Raw genomic sequence first — 23,450 nt, forward strand, 5'->3', positions numbered from 1 at the left:
CTTATTTCTTCAGGATTGAATCCAACATCATTTCCTGGAACAACTGGTCTCATCTAAGGATCAAAGAACAGCTAGTAAAAAAAAATGTCTGCATTTGCAACAGCAATAAGACAAGACTATGTATCTGTAGGTCTACTGTACTTAAAACACACACTACTTTAGTGAACAGGAAGTGTGTCTTTCTTCAAATCAGCTTGCACCATCAGAAGCTACAGCCCAGAACTTTTGTTTTATAATTTAAATAGCAAACCAGCAGCACTGAACAGTTTAAAGAAAATGTCATCAGCTCAGTCTAACTTTTAATATCTAGTTAGTTTGCAAAGAATGTTGCCCACACATACAGATCAGTTTTAAAGGGGGTATTTAAAATGAATCGAGGCATTGCTGTAAATACATCTGAATATTTTAGGTAAATAATAAAAACAATGCAAGACACAGTTTGGAAATGTAAACTTGAGTTATACCAAGACAATCAAATACATCTTTGAATGCTTAAAAAAAGTCTGCACATTATAAGCGAGGCCAAGGCTCCCATCATTCTGTACAACAACCATCGCACAAAGCGGATCCCGTTTACTGCATCTTCAGTTTATTGTACTGGAAATGGAAAATAAACTATCGCAATTTGCAGAAGTGTCTTTTCACTCGATAAAAAGAAACCTGCACCTGCAACTTGCAGCTTTTAAATCTTTTTTGCAACAGTTAAAAGTCACACGATCCACCACATACCGTTGAAGATGCAGGAAGTCATCCATAGGAAGGAACTGAGCAGCTCCCAAGTGTAGGAAAACCTCAAAAAAAAACGGAGAATTTTGCTTGCATTGGGCACATCCAGCGACCTGTTCCGGTTTTCACTTGCACACCATACTTAAACTCGACATGTAATTTACTCCATAGGGAATCTTGTAGTTAAAAGACGAATACGAGACACATCAATTCTACCCGCAAGGGCTCGTTTCCTCCAAGCGGGACAACTTTTATGGATCTGACAAGGTTCTGGTAACCACTCTCTTTGGAGGGATGAACTTTTGAGAAAACTGTACTATTTGCACGATTCCAATTGCTGGTTCTATGCAGCGGCATTTCAAAGTTAAAAAATAAAAACGTTCCTGTAACTCAACTGTCAGATATTTAAAAACAAGCAAAATAAGACTGGTGACTAAAACACTTTGCTACTGCGCTCATTATTAAACCACTACAGAATGCTTCAATGCAAGACTTCAGCAATGATCTGGTATTCAGCCATGCATACATTATATTCTTAGCTCAAAAAAGATACAAAATCAAAAAAAACCCACAATACTTAAAGTATTTGAGCACCATTCATAAAATATATATTTTTTTTGCCACTTCTGCATCAGGAAAGAAGAAAATCGAGGGGATAATTTCAACTAGTTTGTAAAATTTGATCAATTCAAAGAGTTTCCATTTCTAGAGAATCAGGCGATAAATGCAATACATTTTTCCTTAACGTGCAATACAAGAATCGGAATCACATTTGTCCGGATTGACTGAAAGTCGTGATTTTGTTTTCCTTTTTGAATGTGATGGAATTTTGAGACATCCCCAACAGGTTACAGGTGATCTCCGGGCACTCACTTCCCTCAAGCTCCATATACCGCCATACCTGTTGAAAACCGTGTCCGATAGCAGACGGCGACACTTGTGGCAATGGGAGAAGACATCCCCTTCCCCTCAGTACAGAGTCTGCAAGGACTTTTCATGGGAGTCTCTAAACTTGAAGATTTTTTTCCCCCCCCACCTCACAGAGGCAACTTCCCCCAGCTCTTCCTTGTCCTCACCTGCAAGAACAAAGACTGGACAAGGATTTCTCTTCCACTTCTTCCCACTGAAGCAGCGCTCAGCATCTTGGCCACCTAAAATCACGACAGCGGAGTAAGCAGACATTTAGTACAGGATACTTTCCCTCCTCCCAGAGCTGGCCAACGATGGCTGCTGTGCTGCTCATTTCAGCCACGCATTTAATCTCCACAAAGGCCATCATGGCAGTCGAAAACTGGCCGTTCCCACCTTAATCACAGAAGGATTCTCAATGTCCTTATCTTGCAGGAATAGCAACATTTTCCTTTCTCTGCTCCGCACAGCAAGAAACTTGCCGATTTTCTGATTTGATACATCTCTTTCCAAATTAACCTCAATCTTCTACACAGAAAAGAGCCTCGCATTCCTCCGGACCGTCCCTACGAAGTATTACAAAGAAAGAGAGAAAACGGGATGCCATTTTCTCTTACTAAATGCCAAAGGCTGGAAAAATAAAACAATCCCCTTCCGAAGCAGCAGAGAAGGAAAGAATTAGCCCAAACTGGTAGCTTTGTAAAACGGTTTTCTTTTTGCAACACAAGAGTTGAAAAGCGTCGATCTTTGAATAAACCGCAGTCTGGCCGTTTAAATGTTCTCCACTGCAACACAGAAACCAGTGAAAGTAAAAGTCCTTTGCGCGCCCCCTTCTTGCTGCAGAGCAACTCGAGAACACTACTTATGGTTTGCACCATCACAACTGCAGTTACTGCCCTACCCACAAAAGAAAATAAAACAGTGAATTAAAGCATTCTCCTTCCTGTATGACACAAGGAACATCTTGGTCCGTCAGCTGTGGTACAGTTGATTTGTTCATTGCCCTTTCCCTCAGACAGTAACAGAGGAACTTAATGCCCATCATCTCTCCTGCATCGCACATGAAAGGACAGTGCTGAGTGTTAATGTCCACCATAGATTGTTAATGTCCACCATAACGTATTGAAAAACACCTCTTTGCTCACTGATGGAATCCTGAAGAACTGCCCTTGGCGTTACTATTCTCCTAGGTATAATGTGCACTATAGAGTTAAAAGGTCTGCTGCTTTGCCCCCCACCACCCCCGCCTCGTCTCTGAAGAACAGCACAGACTCCTTCTGTTGCAATGTGTTGTCTGGTTGCTCTCCCCACGTATGCTGCAGGTACAATAAACACCTAAAGAATTTAGGCTCGGTTTCCCTTCCGCTGCAGGAAACAGGAACCGACAACTCTCTCCTCTCCAATTTCGGTTGCAGTCGAACTTGCAGCTGACTTCTCTCCCCTTTACAGTAAGCATTTAAATTCCTCAGGCAGGAAGCGGGCAGCCAGATCTGTCAAGCGTGGGCATCCTTCTTGTACCAAATCATTCGTGTTTTTTTTTTAAAAAAGGATTTTATTTTATAAAAGCAGTGCATAACACAACAGGAAGAACAGCGCTGATCCTCAAACTTAAATTTAGGTTGTAAAGCTCTTCTTGATTTCCTCCCCTTTTTAATCAGAGCAGTATGAAATAATCTGGTTCTCCTAGGTTGATGCGGTGCCAGAAGAGATGCAATTCTTCCATATTACAACTGATCGAGTCTTGTCTTATGTTTTAAAAAAACACCTTTACTGTCGCTTTTTAAAAAAAAACTGTAAACAGCAGCACTGTTCATCAGTTAGAAAGCTCCTCTTGTTGATATCTTCCCCTTTTATAACAGCAATATGAAATAATCTAGTTGTCTCCTAGGTTAGGAGGAGGTGCAGTTCTCCCATATTAGGTCTGGTCTTAACCCAAAGCTTTACTGCAGGACACAGGAAGAGCAGCACTGGTCATCAATCTGATGTTTAGTTTTCAAGCTCCTCTTGTTGATTTTCCTCCCTTTAAAAAAAACAAGAGCAATATGAAATAATCTAGTTGTCTCCTAGGTTAGAAGGACGTGCAGTTCTCCCAGAGAGGACAGATTCAAAGTCTTGTCTTAACCCAGAACGTTAGCGTTTTGCTTTTGCCTGTAGGACACAGGTAGAGCTGAAATAATCTAGTTGTCTCCTAGGTTAGGAGGTGGTGCAGTTCTCCCATATTAGGTCTGGTCTTAACCCAAAGCTTTACTGCAGGACACAGGAAGAGCAGCATTGGTCGTCCTTATCGGGCTGAGCCGCATAGTTCATCTGCCTGACGATCTCGGCGAAGAGCTCGTCTACCATGGTCTTACTCTTGGCTGATGTCTCCATGAAGGGGCAGCCCCACTCCTCGGCCAGGGCGCGGCCTTCGGCGGCGGGGACCTCCCGCTCGCTCTCCAGGTCCACCTTGTTGCCCACCAGGACGACGGGCACCTTCTCGTAGCGCTTGACGCGGATGATCTGGTCGCGCATGGGCCGGATGTCCTGGAAGGACTGCTGGTTGACCAGGCTGTAGACCAGGATGAAGCCCTGGCCGTTCTTGATGTACAGGTCGCGCATGGAGGCGAACTGCTCGGTGCCCGCCGTGTCCAGGATCTCCAGCACCGACGGCGACGAGTCCACCTCGATCTCCTTGCGGTAAAAGTCCTCGATGGTCGGGTCATACTTCTCGATGAAGGTGCCCGTCACGAACTGCACCGTCAGGGCCGACTTGCCCACACCGCCGCTGCCCAGCACCACCACCTTGTACTCCCTCATGGCTGCCCCCTCCCCTTTAACAATTAAAGTCGGGGGGGGGGGGGGAGGAAATTTAAAAAATACCCTCCCCTTTAACAATTGAAGTGGGGGGGACCTCCCCTTTAACAATTAAAGTCGGGGGGGGGGGGGGGAAAGACACCTCCCCTTTAACAATTAAAAGTCGGTGGATAAAAAATAGAATTAAAGGGGAAGTTATGTCGAAATCCCCCCGCGCGCACACACCAGAAAAAAACGCGTTTTTTTTGAAGGTTTCCCCCCCCACTTCAGAGCCGCCGTCGGGAGGGGATCCGGACAAAGGCCTCTCCGGGGCGGCCTCGCCTCAGAGGGAAAGGCGGCGCCTCTCCGCCTCCTCCCGCCGCCCCTGCTCGCTCATGGAAAACAACCCCGACTTCGCCTCATGGCCCCGCGCCCCATTTTTCGGGGGTTTTATTTCCAAGTCAGTCACTCTCTGTCTCTCGCGCTTTTCACCCGCCGCCTTCCTGCAGCTCCTCCGCCATCCTTCCTCTCTCTCTCCGGGGCCGGGCGGAGACTCGCCTTCTCGCTCGCCGCCTCTCATGTGACGCTCTCCGGCCACCGTTGCGGATGTCCCGCCCCCAACCCCGCGAGCAGTTGTCGATCAGGATCCGGCCGGCCAATCGTCGCGCTCTGATTCTGATGGACACGCCCCCTCCCTCTACCTATTGTCTCGGCTGTCGATCAAGAGCGGGCCGGCCAATCGGTTCGCTCGAAGTCTGATGGACACGCCCCCTCCCTCTACCCACTGTCTCGGCTGTCGATCAAGAGCGGGCCGGCCAATCGGTTCGCTCAAAGTCTGATGGACACGCCCCCTCCCTCTACCCACTGTCTCGGCTGTCGATCAAGATCCAGTCAGCCAATCGCCGCGCTCGAAGTCTGATGGACACGCCCCTTCCTCTGCCCATTGTCTCGGCTGTCGATCAAGAGCAGGTCGGCCAATCACCGTGCCGACTTCAGCCAGCCGCGCCCTCCCCACTCCGCGCGACGCCCTGCCAGCCAATCAACGGTTAAGCGCTCATGGGGGGCGGGGCGCAGCTCCGGGATTGGTCCAGGCGCCTGCCGCCGGCAGCCAATGGGCAAAGAGCGGTCTCCCAGAGGGGGGGAAACGCTGTAACAAAAAAAACACAAACTCTTGTAACTTTTCAACATAAGCAACTTTCATCCAACTAAATAGTCAATGAATAACAACCTCGTTTATTACCTAGGACACAGAAACAGGCCATTCGGCCCAACCAGTCCATGCCGGCGTTTATGCTCCACTCGAGCCTCCTCCCGTCTTTCCTCATCTAAAGCTATCAGCATAACCCTCTATTCCCTTCTCCCTCATATGCTTGTCCAGCCTCCCCTTAAATGCATCGATACTATTCGCTTCAACCACTCCCTGTGGTAGCGAGTTCCACATTCTCACCACTCTCTGGGTAAAGACGTTTCTTCTGAATTCTCTGTTGGATTTCTTGGTGACGATCTTTTATTGATGGCCTCTAGTTTTGCTCTTCCCCACAAGTGGAAACATTCTCTCTCTGTCCACTTTATCAAAACCTTTCATAATTTTAAAGACCTCTATTAGGTCACCTCCTCAGCCCTGTTCATCCTTTCCTGATATGTATACCCTCGTGTTTCTGGTGTCATCCTTGTAAATCATCTCTGCACCCTCTCCAGTGCCTCTACATCCTTTTTATAATATGGCGACCAGAATTGTACGCAGTGCTCCAAGTGTGGTCTAACCAGGGAATCGATACAAGTTTGGCATAACGTCACTACTTTTCAATTCTATCCCTCTAGAAATAAACCCTAGTGCTTGGTTTGCTTTTTTTATGGCCTTGTTAACCTGTGTCGCTACTTTGTGATTTGTGTATTTGTTCTCCAAGATCCCTTGGCTCTTCTACCCCATTTAGATTCGTATTTTCCAAGTAATAAGTGACCTCCCTTTTTTCTTACTATTTATGTGTTGAATTTCATTTGCCAATTATATGCCCATTGTTCAAATTTATGAATGTTTTCGCATTTGTTGCAGTCTGCCTGAGTATTAACTATCACCCCCATTTAGTGTCATCTGCAAGTTTAGAAATTGTGTTTTTGATTCCAAATTCTAAATAGTTAATATAAATTGTGAACAACAGTGGTCCCAGCACTTCCCACCTTCTGCCACTCTGAATAGCTAACCTTTACCCCGACTCTCTGCTTTTTGTCTTAAAGCCAGCGAGCTACTTTGTGATTTGTGTATTTGTTCTCCGAGATCCCTTGGCTACTTGTCCCCTGACTCCGCATGCTCTGACCTTATTCATTAATCTGTTGTGTGGTACCCTATCGAAGGCCTTTTGAAAATCTAGATAAATTACATCTACTGCATTACCCCTGTCTACTCTCTCTGTTACCTCTTCAAAAAATTAAATTAGGTTGTTCAAGTAAGACTTTTCCTTTTGAGATCCATGCTGACTACTCATCATTATTATATTTTTGCTTTCTAGATGCTCTTTGTTATTTATAATGCCTGCAAATTACATAGAATTTTACAGCACAGAAACAGGCCATCCAACCCAACTGCTCCATGCTGGTGTTTATGCTCCACACAAACCTCCTTCCACCCTTCTTGATCTCATCCTATCAGCAGATCCTTCTATTCCTTTCTCCTTCATGTGTTTATCTGGCTTCCCCTTAAATGCATCTATGCTATTCACTTCAACCACTCCATGTTAGGGTTGCCAACCCTTGTCCTGGAGTCTCCAGGAATTGAAGATTAATCTCTGGGACAGTGCTTCACTTTCGTTAAACACTTTAAATTTATTAGTTATAACAATGTTGGAGATGGGGGAAAAAGGCTGTCTCACTGACAGTCAAGAAGCATCCATTCGTGCAACCAAGAGTCTTTTCACTTTGCCAATTGGCGCGGGAATGCGGGGCACCGCGAGGATGGATGTGTTGGGGGACCGATGGTGGGAGTGGGCGGACAGGTGCTCGTGTGATGGAACCTCCAGAGTTGGCACCCAGTCTCCATGTGGTAGGAGGCTTCCGGAATTGAGGATTCATGACTAGGCCACTACTGCGAGTAATCCCGAGAGAAAAAAAAAATCACGGGGCATTAAAAAAAAGGTGCATTTTGTTTTTCATTTTCTTTGCACACTTTCATTTATTAGTTATAAATGTATAGAAGTTGGAGAAATAAATGCTGTTTGACTGGGCAGGGTGGGAGATCATGTGATGAAACCCCCAGGAATAGGTCCACGCAGAGTTGGCAAGCCGAGCTGGTCCGGTACAGTTTGTTCTTTCCCGGCTACTTCCCGACACAGCTGGTCCCACACAGCCATCCCGGAGCGCAACGGTACACACACATTACGTTTTACCGACATAGGGCATCGCGCCACCATTGCAACCTCGCTGTTAGAAAGCGTTTCAGTGACAGGGGGAGGGAGTTTAGTTGGATGGGGGAAGAGACACTACCCACAGTTAAAACACAATGAAACCAACAGACACCATCGAGTGACGTTGACTTTCCCCATCAACACAAACCCTCAATGATCTAAAACTCATAAACCACCGCTCGCACATTATTCGCATCGCTTGCATTGCTGAAGCTTGCCCTCATACCAAACAATTCTTCTCTCCTCAGCAGTTCTCCACTCTAACCAATGGCAACACTTCTGACAATCCCAGACTGGATCCAAGAAACAAGTCTCCGTCTCACCTCTGACCTCTCATTCTCCAATGCATTCTTTCCTGTCTTCCGATTTCATCAATACTATTATAGCCATGTCAACTTTCTTGTTCCTTCTGAATTCCGGATATATCTACACGTCTTCCGCCTGCCTTGCATCTTCCCTATGCTGAAAGCAAGCCTTGTCTCCCTGTCTCCCACTCCAACTAATTCTTTCCCAGAACCTCATAACTTTGGAGCTACACGCCCGTGGTTTGGGCCCGTGCACTTTCTTTGCCCCCTGGTTCTTGGAACTTCTTGCGTTAACAACTGCTGGCACAAAACCACGACACTCAACTACAGGGGAACCCAATCTTTACAATAACATTTGCAAACTGCCGGCAAGTGTAATGTGATCGGACGGATGTCACGTGGTCAAACTTCCAGGATCACGCCCAGCAAGAGTTGGCATCCCTGCTAGGTTCATATGCTTATTTAAGGGGCTGTCACTTTGAAATGGAGCCCAAACTAAAAGTTTGCAATTCATTGGCTGTGAAGGACTTTGGACTATATAAATGCAAATTCTATCCTCTTTCTCCTTCTTCAGTCTAAAATTGTAGAGGTTTGGGCAGCACATCTAGCCCACAGCACCATTCGAGGATAATGGATACTGGAATGTGACTCCAAGGTAATGAACTTGTCAGAGAACTAAAGAAACATCATAACACATTAAAAAGGCAAGATTGGGTAGCCTGGACAAATACCAATCTTTATGAAAGCCAAGCAAAACATCAAAAATAATTTCTAAAAATACAATCTTTAGACAAACAGATCTCCCAGGATCTCAGAGTTAGATTATAGCCTTAAAAGCACTCCCACCTATATTTTTAATTCTTGAACTAGATTTAATTATATACTTTTAATATATACAGTTTCTCTTTCGACTTTGTTTTGGTCTTTTTCCATACCAACAGCAGCTGTCTGTATCAACAATACCTGCTATTATTTAAACCCTCCATGGCCTCGCCCCTCCCTATCTCTCTAACCTCCTCAGATTTCCATCACCCCATCATTGGCGGCCACGCCTTCAGCTGCCTGGGCCCCAAGCTCTGGAATTCCCTCCCTAAACCTCTCTACCTCTCTCTCCTACTTTAAGCCGCTCCTTAAAACCGACCTCTTTGACCAAACTTTTGGTCGCCTGTCCTAATATCTCCTGATGTGGCTCGGTGTCAAATGTTGTCTGATAATCGCTCCTGTGAAGCGCCGCGGGATGTTTTACTACGTTAAAGGCGCTATATAAATGCAAGTTCTTGTAGTGGGTTAAAGTTTACTTTTTTTTTTAAGTCTAGGAGTTGCCAGATTACATGGGAAGGTTCACAAAACGTAAGTTTTATAACCTTTCTCTGGAGCAGTAATTTAATTTGATTTTAAATTTATTCCCTTTAATTTTATTGTTGAATGAGTTTACTTTCTGGTGCAAGAATTTTGTGAGCCAGCAGTTCTTTGCAAAAATCAGATAGAAAAATAGCAGCAGGAGTCGGCCATTCGGCCCTTCGAGCCTGCTCCGCCATTCAATATGATCATGGCCGATCCTCTATCTCAATACCATATTCCCGCTCTCTCCCCATACCCCTTGATGCCTTTTGTGTCTAGAAATCTATCTATTTCCTTCTTAAATATATTCAGTATGCCTTTTGAACTTCCAGCCACAGAACAGAGTACGTAGTCAATCTTGCAAACATGACCTGGTGTGATGTTAGGATATTACTCCAGAATCATTGAATGATACGGTGCAGAAGGAGGCCATTCGGCCCATCGTGCCTGTGCCAGCTCTTTGAATGTGCTCTCCAATTAGTCCCACTCCCCCCTGCTCTTTCCCCACAGCCCTGCGAATTTTTCCCCTTCAAGTCCATATCCAATTCCCTTTTGAAAGTTACTATAATGAATCTGCTTCCCCCGCCCTTTTGGGAAGTGCATTCCAGATCATAACTCGCTGCATAAAAAAATGTCTCATCTCACCTCTGGTTCTTTTGCCAATTACCTTAAATCTGTGTCCTCTGGTTACCGACCCGCCTGCCACTGGAAACAGCTTCTCCTTATTTACTCTATTAAAACCCTTCATGATGTGGAACACCTCTATTAAATCTCCCCTTAACCTTCCCTGCTCTAAGGAGAACAACTTCTTTTGAAGAATCAAGTTTTTGAGTAAAATTTAAAAAAAAACTATTAGATATTCTGTGACAGGATGCAGGACCAAGAGGGGAGTGGTTTGGGGGAGAATGAAGCAAGGAGATGGGGAAAGAAGCTGATAGGCTTCTTTTCACTCTCCTACAATCACTGCACCACACTTCATTCTCCTTCCTTCTCCTCATACTCACCGCTATTGCAACCATCACTTCCCCACACCTCACATTTTACACACTGCACACCAGCTATTTGATCCCGACAGGTAAATTCTCTAAACATCTCACAAGGATGTCATTAACACACGCCTTGCAGGAAGAATGAACCTACATTTCTATAGCGCCTTTCATAACCTCAGGACGTCCCAAAGCGCTTTACAGCCAGTGAAGTACTTTTTGAAGTGTAGTCACAGTTGTAATGTAGGGGAAGGCAGCAATCAGTTTGCACACAGCAAGCTCCCACAAACATCGCTGATTTTTAAAAATTCATTTATGAGATCAGGGCGTCGCTGGCAATGCCAGCATTTATTGCCCATCCCTAGTCGCCCTTGAGAAGGTGGTGGTGAGCCGCCTTCTTGAACCGCTGCAGTCCGTGTGGTGAAGGTGCTCCCACAGTGCTGTTAGGGAGGGAGTTCCAGGATTTTGACCCAGCGACGATGAAGGATCGCCGATATATTTCCAAGTCGGGATGGTGTGTGAATTGGAGGGGAGCTTGGAGGTGGTGGTGTTCCCATGCATCTGCTGCCCTTGTCCTTCTAGGTGGTAGAGGTCGCGGGTTTGGGAGGTGCTGTCGAAGAAGCCTTGGTGAGTTGCTGCAGTGCATCTTGTAGATGGTACACACTGCAGCCACGGTACGCTGGTGGTGGAGGGAGTGAATGTTTAAGGTGGTGGATGGGGTGCCAGTCAAACGGGCTGCTTTGTCCTGGATGGTGTCGAGCTTCTTGAGTGTTGTTGGAGCTGCACTTGTCTAGGCAAGTGGGGAGTATTCCATCACACTCCTTACTTCTGCTTTGTAGATGGTGAAAAGGCTTTGGGGAGTCAGGAGGTGAGACACTCGCCGCAGAATACCTAACCTCTGACCAGGTCAAGTTTTGGGTGTTGGTACAGGGATGAATATTGGCCAGGACACTGGGGTGAATTCCCCTGCTCTTCTTCAAAATAGTGCCATGGGATCTTACGAGAGGGAAGACGGGGCCTCGGTTTAACATCCCATCTAAAAGACGACACCTCAGACAGTACTGCCCTGGAAGTGTCAGTCTAGATTTTATGCTCAAGTTTTATACTCAAGTTGTGCTCATAGAATTCAAAGTGAAGTTATGTTAAACTTATATAGGACCCTGGTCAGGTCAGGCTGCACTCAAGACTATTGCACACAGTTCTGGTCTCCATACTATAAAAAGGACATAGAAGCTAGGGTTGCAAAGGGGTGGAAAGTTTCCAGTAAATTTCCAGAAATTTTCCACGGGAAGTTTAGCTTGGGAATTTTGCCCAAAAAAGCACATGCTAGCATAATATTGTTTTTTTTTTGTATTTCTTTCATTATTTTTCAAAGATCCTCTCTTAAAATTACTAACAGAGATGGAATCTTAATTATTAAGGAATTTCTTAATCAATATGTTTATCTTCTTACTTGGCTTGTTTTAATAATTACAAGTTTTGTGTGTGACTGTGAACAAATGTGTCCTGATTGGTTGTATGGGTGGATGAGCGATTAGCTCCCTCTATTGGTGATGTAGCGTCGTGCGTGCACAGGTTATGCTTCCATCACATGGAGCATCAGGAAAAATTTACTCACCCTGTTGCAATCGTGCTGATCGACCGCAGTTCGACACAGAGACGAATGCCCTTTATTTCTCTGCATAGAATAATGCCACGTTTACCGTCGGATGTGTGGAAGCATTTTACCCCAGGCATTAAAGATGGAAAGACTGTGTACATGTGCAAACACTGTACAAAGCCATATGTAAAGAATGCCACAAAGATGCAGCAGCATTTATCCAAATGCAACAACTTCACTCAAAGCTCACAGCAGTCAGCCCAGAGTTCCTCTGCTTCCATTCAAGAAGATGATGGTTCACATTCAGCATCAGGCTCCTTATCATCAGCAACTCCTGGCCCACTTGGAAGGTTCTTTGATACAATAGATAACCATAGCCAGAAGAATGCAGATGAGTGCCTTGCTCGAGCTGTATATGCGACAGGCTCACCCCTCATGCTCACAGCCAATGTGTACTGGAAGAGATTTTTCAATGTTATTCGCCCTGCATACTGTCCTCCCACCAGACATGCTTTGTCTACTTATTTGCTGGAGGCTGAGTATAACAGAGTCCAAGGAAAGCTCAAAGAAACAATAGAGATGGCAGACTGTGTTGCGGTTATCTGAGATGGGTGGTCAAATGTACGAGGGGAGGGCATCATAAACTACATCATCTCCACTCCTCTCCCAGTGTTCTTCAAGAGCACAGACACACAGGCACATACATTGCTGATGAGCTGAAAGCGGTCATCAACGATCTTGGATCACAAACGGTCTTTGCAGTAGTTACTGACAATGCTGTGAATATGAAGGCTGCTTGGGCTCAAGTGGAGGAGGCCTACCCTCATATTACGTCTATTGGGTGCGCAGCTCATGGACGCAACCTGCTCAAGGACATCATGGGTTTGAGAACCATGGAAACACTGTACAAGAGAGCCAAGCAAGTTGTTAAGTATGTCAGGGGAAAACAGGTAGTTGCAGCAACCTACAACTCCAAGCAAACGACAAAGTACAAGAACACCTCACCGAAGCTGCCCAGCAACACTAGATGGGGTGGCGTTGTCATAATGTACAACAGCCTTCTGGAGGGTAAGGAGTCGCTGCAAGAAATGGCAATATCCCAGTCTGGGGATATAGAAATCACCATCAAGAAAATACTGCTGGATGATGTGTTTTGGGAGAGAGTGGTTAACATAGAAACATAGAAGATAGGAGCAGGAGTAGGCCATTCGGCCCCTCGAGCCTGTCCGCCATTTAATGAGATCATGGCTGATCATCCAAATTCAGTACCCTGTTCCTGCCTTCTCTCCATATCCCTTGATCCCTTTAGCCGTAAGAAATATATCCAACTCCTTCTTGAATACATTTAATGAATTGGCCTCTACTGCCTTCTTTGGTAGAGAATTCCACAGGTTCGCCACTCTCTGGGTGAAGAAATTCCTCCTCATCTCTGTCCTAAATGGCTTACCCCTTATCCTTAGACTGTGACCCCTGGTTCTGGACTCCCCGACCATCGGGAACAGCCTTCCTGCATCTAGTCTGTCCAGTCCTGTTAGAATTTTATAAGTTTCAATGAAAATCTGAAATCCCCTCTCATTCTTCTAAACTCCAGCGAGTACAAGCCCAATCGACCCAATCTTTCCTCATACGTCATTCCCGCCATCCCAGGTATCAGCCTGGTGAATCTTCGCTGCACTCCTTCCATGGCAAGAACATCCTTCCTCAGATAAGGCGACCAAAACTGCACACAATACTCAAGATGTGGTACAACTGCAGCAAGACATCCTTGTTCCTGTACTCAAACCCTCTCGCTACGAAGGCCAACATACCATTTGCCTTCTTAACCGCCTGCTGCAACTACTCTCACCAGTAGCATCTGCAATTGCTCAGATTGAAGGAGATGACGCTGCCTTGTCAGATGTTCTCAGGCTTTTTGCTGATTTAAAAGAACAAATCAGCATTGCCCTACCCACATCCCTGCCGCTCAAAGCAGAGGAGAAGGCAATTGTTCAATTCATACAGACGCATCAAGAATTTTGTGTCAAGCCGATTCATGCTGCAGCATACATGCTGGACCCAAAGCATGTTGGGAGACCAATACTTTCTGGAGAACAGATCAACAGCGCTTACAGTGTGATTTCTACCCTCTCACACCATCTCAATCTGGATGTGGGCAAAGTTCTGGGAAGTCTGGCAAAGTTCTCTACCAAGCAAGGTCTTTGGAATGGGGACGGGATATGGGAATCATGCAAGCATATCAGTGCACATACCTGGTGGAAGGGACTTTGTGCATCTGAGGCCCTGTCACCTATTGCATCGGTGATACTCCAAATCCCACCTTCATCAGCGGCCTCGGAACGAAACTGGTCACTTTTTGGGAATACGCATACAAAGGTGCGCAACAGGCTGACTAACAAGAGAGTGGAGAAACTGGTGGCTATCCGGGCGAACCTACAACTTATTGAGCCAGATACAGAAGTGTCCACCACACAGCTAGACAGTGACACAGAGGAGGAAATGGACACGTCAGAGCCAGAGTCAGAGAATCAGGAGAAGCAATGAGGAGTAGAAGACTCAAAGGGACAAATTACGAGCTAAATAAGCTGACGCTCTTTTTATTTTATTTTAGATGGGTCTTTTTTGTGGGGGTTCAATAAAGTTCAAAATTATAACCTAAATAAAGTTTTGAAAGCCTGTTTTTATTTGTATAGAACAGTATGTCTATTTTGACGACAAAGATAATATAAGGTTCAGAGACAAAAACCATCAGTGTGCAAAAAAATTCAAAATTCCCAAAATTCATGAAAATTCCCATGGAAAGTTTCCTCTTTTAAAAATTCCCAGAATTTTGCAACCCTAATAGAAGCACTGGAGAAAGTGTAAAATAATTTACAGGGATAGTACCAGAACCGAGAAATTACAGCTATCGAGCAGGATTGAAGAGGTTGGGGCTTTTTCCTTTAGAAAAGAGACTTCAAGGTGACCTGATAAAATTCTTTAAAATTATGAATGGGTTGGACAGGGTAGATGTGGAGAGAATGTTTCCACTTGTGGGAACATCCAAAACCAGGGGCCTTAAATACAAGGTAGCTACTAATAAATCCAGTCGGGAAATAAGGAGAAATTTCTTTACCCAGAGAGTGGTTAGAATGTGGAACTCGCTACCACAGGAAGTGGTTGAGGCGAATAGCAGAGATGTTTTCCAAAGGAAACTAGACGAGTGCATGAGATAAAAGGGAATAGAAAGATGCGCTGAGAGGGTTGGGATGAGGCAGATGGAACAGGAGGAGACTCGTGTGGAGCATAAACACTAGCACAGACTAGTTGGGTCGAATGGCCTGTTCCTGTGCTGCATATTCGATGCAAGTCTCTGGAGTCGGACTTGAACCCACAACCTTCCGACTCAGAAGCGAGAGTGCTGCCCACTGAGCCACGCCCCGAAGGAGAAGGTCGGGCACAGCTATGCGGCAGGAGGTCGAGCCCACCTGCACACACTCTCCCTGGAGAAGAAAAGGTGCTGCCCATCACGGTGCAGGGAGAGAGTCACGGCCAAGGCGAGTAGAAACACTGGAGGAGGCATCCCGCTGGGTTTCTTCGCACCCTTAATCCTCCCTTTGTTCCTCATCCCACACACAATCTGCAGGATAAACCGCTGCTGCCATCACCAACCGCTTCCTTCTCTTATGAAGAAAGGTTGAGCCTATACTCATTGGAGTTTAGAAGAATGAGAGGGGATCTTATTGAAATGTATAAGATTCTGAAGGGGCTTGACAGGGTAGATGCAGGGTGGATGTTTCCCCTCATGGGGGAATCTAGAACTGGGGGCATAGTTTCAGAATAAGGGGTCGCCCATTTAAAACAGAGATGAGGAGGAATTTCTTCTCTCAGAGGGTTGTGAATCTTTGGAATTCTCTTCCCCAGAGAGCTGTGGAGGCAGAGTCATTGAATATATTTAAGGTGGAGATAGACAGATTTTTGAAAGGTAAGGGAGTCGAGGGTTATGGGGAGCGGGCAGGGAAGTGGAGCCGAGCCCAAGATCAGATCAGCCATGATCTCATTGAATGGCGGAGCAGGCTCGAGGGGCCAAATTAACTACTCCTGCTCCTACATCTTATGTTCTCTGCTCACCCTTCACACTACAATGAACTGTTGGACCGCTCCTTCATTTCAGGTGCCAAGGTCACGGAGAATCACGGCTGGGGTGGACCAGTAAAGTTAATAGCAAAGATGGGTAGTGAGATGGGTCTATTTTTCTGAAGGATCTCATTAGGTCCTGAGCACCATAAATCTTTCACCAGCCGTTTTTTTTTGACGCAGCGAGTTGCTGTGATCTGGAGTGCGCTGCTTGAAAGGGCAGTGGAAGCAGGTTCAACAATAAATTTCAAAAGGGAATTGGATACAGACTTGAAAGGGAAAGATTTGCAGGGCTACGGGGAAAGGAGCACGGGAAGTGGGACTAATTGGGGAGCTCTTTCAAAGAGCTGGCACAGGCACGATGGGCCTAACGACCTCCTCCTGTGTTGTATCATTCGATGATTCTATAACACCCTGTGCCCAACTCTGAAACTGAGTCTCTGGAGGGACCAGGCCCAGTTTCAAAGATCCAACCGCTGGAAGATTTCAATTGCAGCAGAATCCAGTTATAGTGATCGACTGACCACTCTAATCAACTGATCATTGCGGTTCATTCCCCATGTGTAACATTGCTCAGTGCCGATGGACAGGTTCAACAGCTGATTAATCAGCTGCTCACCTTCTCCTCTCAGCCTCTCCTGTTAACATCAAGCGCTTGAAGCATCTGCTGTTACTATCTGGTTAAAATGCAAAAACCTGTTAAATTCCGGATTTAATCATCCCACTGATGGCTTATTTTCCCAGAATTACGTGAAATTTTGGGTGTAATTTCCTGGGGCTGTGCTCACTGGCGTTGAGTTTAGTAGCAGAGACAGGGCTCCAACATGGAAGCCCCGGTTTGTAAATGTGTGCTTGCCCCGAGCAAGGCTCCAGGACGGGAGCACAGCCTCACAATAGAATCATAGAAATTTACGGCACAGGAGGCCATTCGGCCCATTGTGTCTGCGCCTACTGAAAAAGAGCTATCCACGCTAATCCACTTTCCAGCTCTCGGTCCGTAGCCCTGTAGGTTACGGCACTTCAAGGGCACATCCAAGTACTTTTTAAATGTGATGAGGGTTTCTGCCTCTCCCATCCCTTCAGGCAGTGAGTTCCAGACCCCCACCACCCTCTGGGTGAAAAAAGTTCTCCTCAGCTCCCCTCTAATCCTTCTACCAATTACTTTAAATCTATGCCCCCTGGCTATTGACCTCTGCTAAGGGAAATAGGTCCTTCCTATCCACTCTATCTGGGCCCCTCATAATTTTAAACACCTCAATTAAATCTTCCCTCAGTCTCCTCTGTTCCAAAGAAAACAACCTCAGCCTATCCAATCTTTCCTCATAGCTAAAATTCTCCAGCCCAGGCAACATCCTCGTAAATCTCCTCTGTACCCTCTCTAGTGCAATCACATCTGTAATGTGGTGACCAGAACTGCACGCAGTACTCTAGCTGTTGCCTAACTCGTGTTTTATACGGTTCTAGCATAACCTCCCTGCTCTTATATTCTATATATATTCTTATATTCTATGCCTCGGCTAATAAAGGAAAGTATCCCGTATGCCTTCTTAACCACCTTAATTGCCCCCCCCACCACCCCGTGTCCGGTCAATGTTTAAGCAGGGCTATGGTCACAGTCAGAGTTTTGATATTTTGCTATAATTTACAGATAGCGGGGGGATCCGCTGGTCTGCGCTGTTCAGCTCTTCAATAATGTGGTCCACCTGCACTTTGTAAACTGACCAGCATTCTGGGTTTGACGGTTGCCCCAGTTACCTTCAGAAATCACACTTTTTGTTAGCTGCTCTGTAAAATGATCAAAATGGCCGACTTGTACTGTGCTTGCAGGATCACGTTACAGAAACTTACAGCACAGGAGTCCATGCAAGAGGAATCCGTGGAATTTACTTGGCTGTTTCTCATTGCAGTCGATACTGTAGAAACATCACAGAAGTAGCTTTCATTTAAACATTACTTACCCATAATGCTTTCTATTGTTTCGTGTTCGGTCTTTGATTTAGAAATTATGTTATTCAGCTCACTACAAAACAAAAAGCCAGATATTTTATTCGGGAGCTTGGTGATAGACACTCAACTAAAGTAAATGCAGTAATGTTTACAAACAGTGGGAAAATGTCATGTGATCAAATGTCATGTGATCAAGCATCACAGGAGTGGTGCCACGTGATCGAATACCATGTGGTCAAAATGTCACGTGATCAAATCTCCAGGAATACGTCAAGCCAGAGTTAGCGCTCCAGCAAATTCTGAGCCAGTGCCTGCGTCACTGGATAATACCATGGGACAACACTAGGGGTCAGAGATGTAGCTTTTTTAAATAGCTGCAGTAATAGTGCTTGAAACAAATTGCTGATACTTTCACGCACCATGGGGATTCTCTTGTTAAAACTTGCTCGCTCCCTTCTCTCCATGTCAATCCTGTGCAACAAATGCAAGCACCTTAGAAGCAATAGGGCTGCACATGGTCCAACAGAGTAATTCCTTTCTGCAGCAAAATTCATTTAATTATAACTAGCTACTATAAGAAAGACTTCCATTTATACAGCGCCTTTCATGACCACCGGACGTCTCAAAGCGCTTTGCAGTCAATGAAGCACTTTTGAAGTGGAGTCACTGTTGTAATGTAGGAAATGCAGCAGCCAATTTGCGCACAGCAAGCTCCCACAAACAGCAATGTGATAATGATCAGATAATCTGTTTTAGTGATGTTGATTGAGGGATAAATATTGGCCAGGACACCGGGGAGAACTCCCCTGCTCTTCTTCGAAATAGTGCCGTGGGATCTTTTACGTCCACGAGAGAGCAGACAGGGCCTCGGTTTAATGTCTCATCCGAAAGACGGCACCTCCAACAGTGCAGCACTCCCTCAGCACCGCACTGGGAGTGTCAGCCTAGCTTTATGTCCCAGGAGTGAAACAATGTTTTCCAGCAGTCACACCACAATTGCAATTATTTTTGGACATTTTAGACTACATTTAACTTTTTACAACCTGATGGTTTTGGTTAAGAACAAGCAGGAGCTGGAAATCCATCAAGTTTGTAATCCTGATATTTAATTTTCCAGCTAACTATTTTTATATAAGAGGGTGGAATGACAGTAAAGCATTTCATTATATAAACATTATAGTGTGACTAGATCCTATAATTACCAACCTGCTTTAAGATGGCAGCCGCGTTTCCTACATTACAACAGTGACTACACTTCAAAAGTACTTCATTGGCTGTAAAGTGCTTGGGTCGTCCTAAGGTCGTGAAAGGCGCTATATAAATGCAAGTCTGTCTTTCTTTCATTTACTAATGCTCAGATTACGGCCATAGAGACATGGGTGCTAGATTTGAGAAACAGCTCTTCTGGCTGCCAAGGGATTCGAGCTGGGTTGCAGGCAATCGCACTGGACTTCATTGCTCTCATTATATTACTATTAATTTTGCTTTCCTACAGTTTAGGGGCTGCAATTCTTGCGCTTCCCCGATTTTCATCGCATCATCTTCGGCGGCCGTACCTTCAGCTGCCTAGGTCCAGAGCTCTGAAATTCCGTCCCTAAACCTCTCCCCCTGCCTCTCCTCTTTAAAGACGCTGCTTAAAACCTACCACTTCGACCAAGCTTTTGGTCACCTGTCATGATAGAAACATAGAAGATAGGAGCAGGAGTAGGCCATTCGGCCCCTTGAGCCTGCTCCGCCATTCAATGCGATCATGGCTGATCATCCAAATTCAGTACCCTGTCCCTGCTTGATCCCTTTAGCCTTAAGAAATATATCTAACTCCTTCTTGAATATATTTAATGAATTGGCCTCTACTGCCTTCTGTGGTAGAGAATTCCACAGGTTCACCTCTCTCTGGGTGAAGAAATTCCTCCTCATTTCTGTCCTAAATGGCTTACCCCCTATCCTTAGACTGTGACCCCTGGTTCTGGACTCCCCCGCCATCGGGAACATCCTTCCTGCATCTAGTCTGTCTAGTCCTGTTATAATGAGATCCCCTCATTCTTCTGAACTCCAGCAAGTATAAGCCCAATCGACCCAATCTCTCCTATCTCATCATGTGTCAAGTTTTGTTTGATCATCGCACCCGTGAAGCACCTTGGGACGTTTTACTACGTTAAAGACACTATATAAATACAAGTTGTTGTTGCAGAATGGGCAGAAATGGTGGCTTTCCCTCTCAGGATGGCTGCACATGGGGCTCCAGCTACGTCCCCTCCAGCGCTTGACTGAAAGGATTCAGGGCCAGGCTACCAATGCTCATACTACACGAGTCAGGTGTTAACTGCTGCCCTCTGGCGTCTAATTTTGCAATTAGTACCACTTCACATTATTGGTATTTATGCCCTTACAAACCAATAGATGACGCCACCATAATTCTCTGGTAATTTCCTAATAGCCATGTTGATGGCATGGAAGCTCTCTATTAGCAATGGGAGAAAGCAACCAAAATACAAGTGTACAAATATCTGCATTACTTTAATTTATTTACATAGCATTAACTTAAAGCATAGAAACAGGCCATTCGGCCAAACTGGTCAGTGCCAGTGTTTATGCTTCACACGAGCCGCCTTCCACCCCTCTACATCTCACCCTATCAACATATCCTTCCATTCCTTTCTCCCGCACACTTATCTAGCTTCCCCTTAAATGCATCACTGCTATTCGCCTCAACCATTCCAAGCTCCATATTCTAACCACTCTCTGGGTAAAGATATTATAAATATTGGCCAGGACACCAGGAGAATTCCCTTGCTCTTTGCACTTTAGGAAGGATGTGAAGACCTCAGAGAGGGTGCAGAAAAAATTAACAAGAATGGTTCCAGGGATGAGGGACTTCAGTTACGTAGATAGACTGCAGAAGCTGGGGTTGTTCTCCTTAGAGCAGAGAAGGTTGAGAGGAGATTTGATAGGTGTTCAAAATCATGAGGGGTCTAGACAGTAGATAGAGAGAAACTGTTCCCATTGGCGGAAGGGTCAAGAACCAGAAGACACAGGTTTAAGGTGATTGGCAGAAGAACCAAAGGCGACACGAGGAAAAACTTTTTTATGCAGCGAGTGGTTATGATCTGGAATGCACTGCCTGAAAGGGTGGTGGAGGAAGATTCAAACGTGGCTTTCAAAAGGGAATTGGTTAAGTATCTGAAGGAAATTTTTTTTCAGGGCTATGGGGAAAGGGCAGGGGAGTGGGACTAGCTGAAGTGTTCTTGCAGGGAGCCGGCGCAGGCATGACGCACTGAATGGCCTCCTTCTGTTCTGTAACCACTCTGATTCTGGTGCCCGTGGGCTCTTTTACGTGCACCCGAGAGGGCAGACGGGGCCCTCCGGTTTAACAGCTCATCCGAAAGACGGCACCTGACAGTGCAGTACACCCTCAGCACCGCACTGGGAGTGTCGGCCTAGAGTTTTGTGCTCAAGTCTCTGGAGTGGGGACTTGAACCCACGACCTTCTGCCTCAGAGGCGAGAGTGCTACCCACCGACGCGTCTGTAGATTAGTGATCCTTTGAGAAGAGTGCATGTCACCAAGAAATCTTTGACTCACTTGCTGTTTTTGGTGCCAACTGATAGAAAGCGTCTTTGGCCGGTGAGCAGTAGACAGCTGGATTATCAAGGAACTAACGTGCTTGTAGAAAGCTGCTACACCAGGTCCTGAAGTGTCCTTGGGTCGGTTGTAATCATGATCTGCCTTCCTTACAATTCTTGATGTTTGTATCTTTTCTTAGCTCTTTTTTGCAGAGAAGAAAAATTAATTCCTTGAAGACTTGAGATTTTAGCGTGGACTCTGAAGTTTGTAGCCAACAAGATTACCCGCTTGAAATCCGGTTTCTTATATCAGTCTGACTGAGCACACCTGTTAATCAAAGTGGGCGTCGCCAAGCAATCAACCGTTTGAAATTCAAAAGAACCCGTGACAATGTTATTAAAACCCAGCCCAAGCAAGGGGCAAACAATAAAATACGACTTAAGTAAAAATAAGAGGACAGCAGGTGCAGATAATGATTCTGCTGTTGCCATTTACAGCTCCCCTGGACCCATCTTTTGTTTCTTTACTTGACCCATTACCACGCTTTGCACCATCATTTAATCTCTCCTGCCTTCCACCCGATCGGAGACCTTCCCCGCTTTGTTCTTTCCTCCCCCCTTTCCCCACCTTTGTACTTGCTTAAAAACTGTTAAATCTTTAACTTCTCCCAGTTCTGACGAAAGGTCATCGACCTGAAACGTTAACTCTGTTTGTCTCCACCCATGCTGCCTGACCTGCTGAGTATTTCCAGCATTTTTTGTTCTTATTTGAAAACAAGGGGGGAGAAATTCGGTATCGCCCCGTTTGGGGCGCTATTATCGGCTGGGCGCAAAGTTTAATGCCTGGCGCTAATTATCGCCTCCGACTGCAAACTTGGCTTTTATCGCCCCCTGGAGGTGATTGGAGCGCTAAATCAGGCGCTACACATCTCTTAAAGCGCTAACGCCGAGGAGCGAGGCACTACCTCAGAGCGCTGGCGAAGCTCATGTGATGTCAGTCAGCAATGGAACACAGACACACTGGCGCTGGCCAGTTCTTAAAGGGGAGTTCTGACGAATGGTCATCGACCTGAAACGTTAACTCTGTTTCTCTCTTCACAGATGCTGCTTGACCTGCTGAGTTTCTCCTGCATTTTCTGTTTTTATCTTAAAGGGGAGGGTTGATCTTGCTCTCCATCCACATCCTGCTCATTGCAGCCTTGAATCTCGGCCTGAATCTCAGCCTGGAGAGACCTGTACATCAAATCTGCTGGAAAGAACAATGGAGAGAACCAGGGGAAGAGCTCTGAGTGCAGCCCCCACAGTCTCTTCTAAATCGATACAAGGGCAAATCAAAACCAACCTGCAAAGTGCTGCTCAGTACCCAAAACTCCTTCACACAGCGTTGAATCTCTCCGGAAGTCTCTCTCTCTCTCAGAATGCCTGGTGCAAAAATGTCACCGACAAAAAAAGGCAGGAAGTGGTCGCCTTTAAATAGCGCTCCCCCAGTCCCTTTCTGACAGCAAAACGCTCCCCTCAACCTGTCGTTGCTAGCGGCAGGCGGTATGGCAGGTGCCGCCACTCAATTTCCGGTCCGGGGCGCTACGCACTCAACTGACGTCACGATCTGCCGGTGCAGGAGATCGTGGCGGTAGTGTTTAGCGCTGCCGCAAAATGTCTAGTTAATTTCGTGAGCAGCGCAAACATCGCTGCGCCCGGGCGCTAGTTGCTTTGTGCCCCACTTGGCACCCTCTTGAGGTGCAAACAACTGAATTCCCCCCCCCCCCCCCCCGAGGTTTAGCTAACCAGCTT

The 23,450-nt window shown here is 45.8% G+C and overlaps 2 protein-coding genes across 2 annotated transcripts in view; both read right to left on the reverse strand.

Annotated features, from left to right (window-relative positions):
- Window positions 1–18,247, reverse strand: part of LOC147111442 (DNA dC->dU-editing enzyme APOBEC-3C-like) — a 158,192-nt gene extending 139,945 nt beyond the window's left edge. The window contains exon 1 of the mRNA XM_085998439.1: window positions 18,109–18,247. The gene's annotated coding sequence lies outside the window, so the exon portion shown is untranslated. The remainder of the gene's footprint in view (window positions 1–18,108) is intronic.
- On the reverse strand, window positions 287–5,549 carry LOC147111443 (ras-related protein Rap-2a). Its single transcript, XM_085998437.1, has one exon. It carries the CDS (start codon window positions 4,429–4,431, stop codon window positions 3,880–3,882), a length of 552 nt encoding a protein of 183 aa, XP_085854563.1. The 5' UTR covers window positions 4,432–5,549; the 3' UTR covers window positions 287–3,879.
- Window positions 18,248–23,450: the final 5,203 nt, after the last annotated feature.

The sequence above is a fragment of the Somniosus microcephalus genome, chromosome 10 (genome assembly GCF_052327205.1).
Source record: "Somniosus microcephalus isolate GS21.2 chromosome 10, FLI_Smic_1.0, whole genome shotgun sequence".
In the NCBI taxonomy this organism is placed as follows: domain Eukaryota; kingdom Metazoa; phylum Chordata; class Chondrichthyes; order Squaliformes; family Somniosidae; genus Somniosus; species Somniosus microcephalus.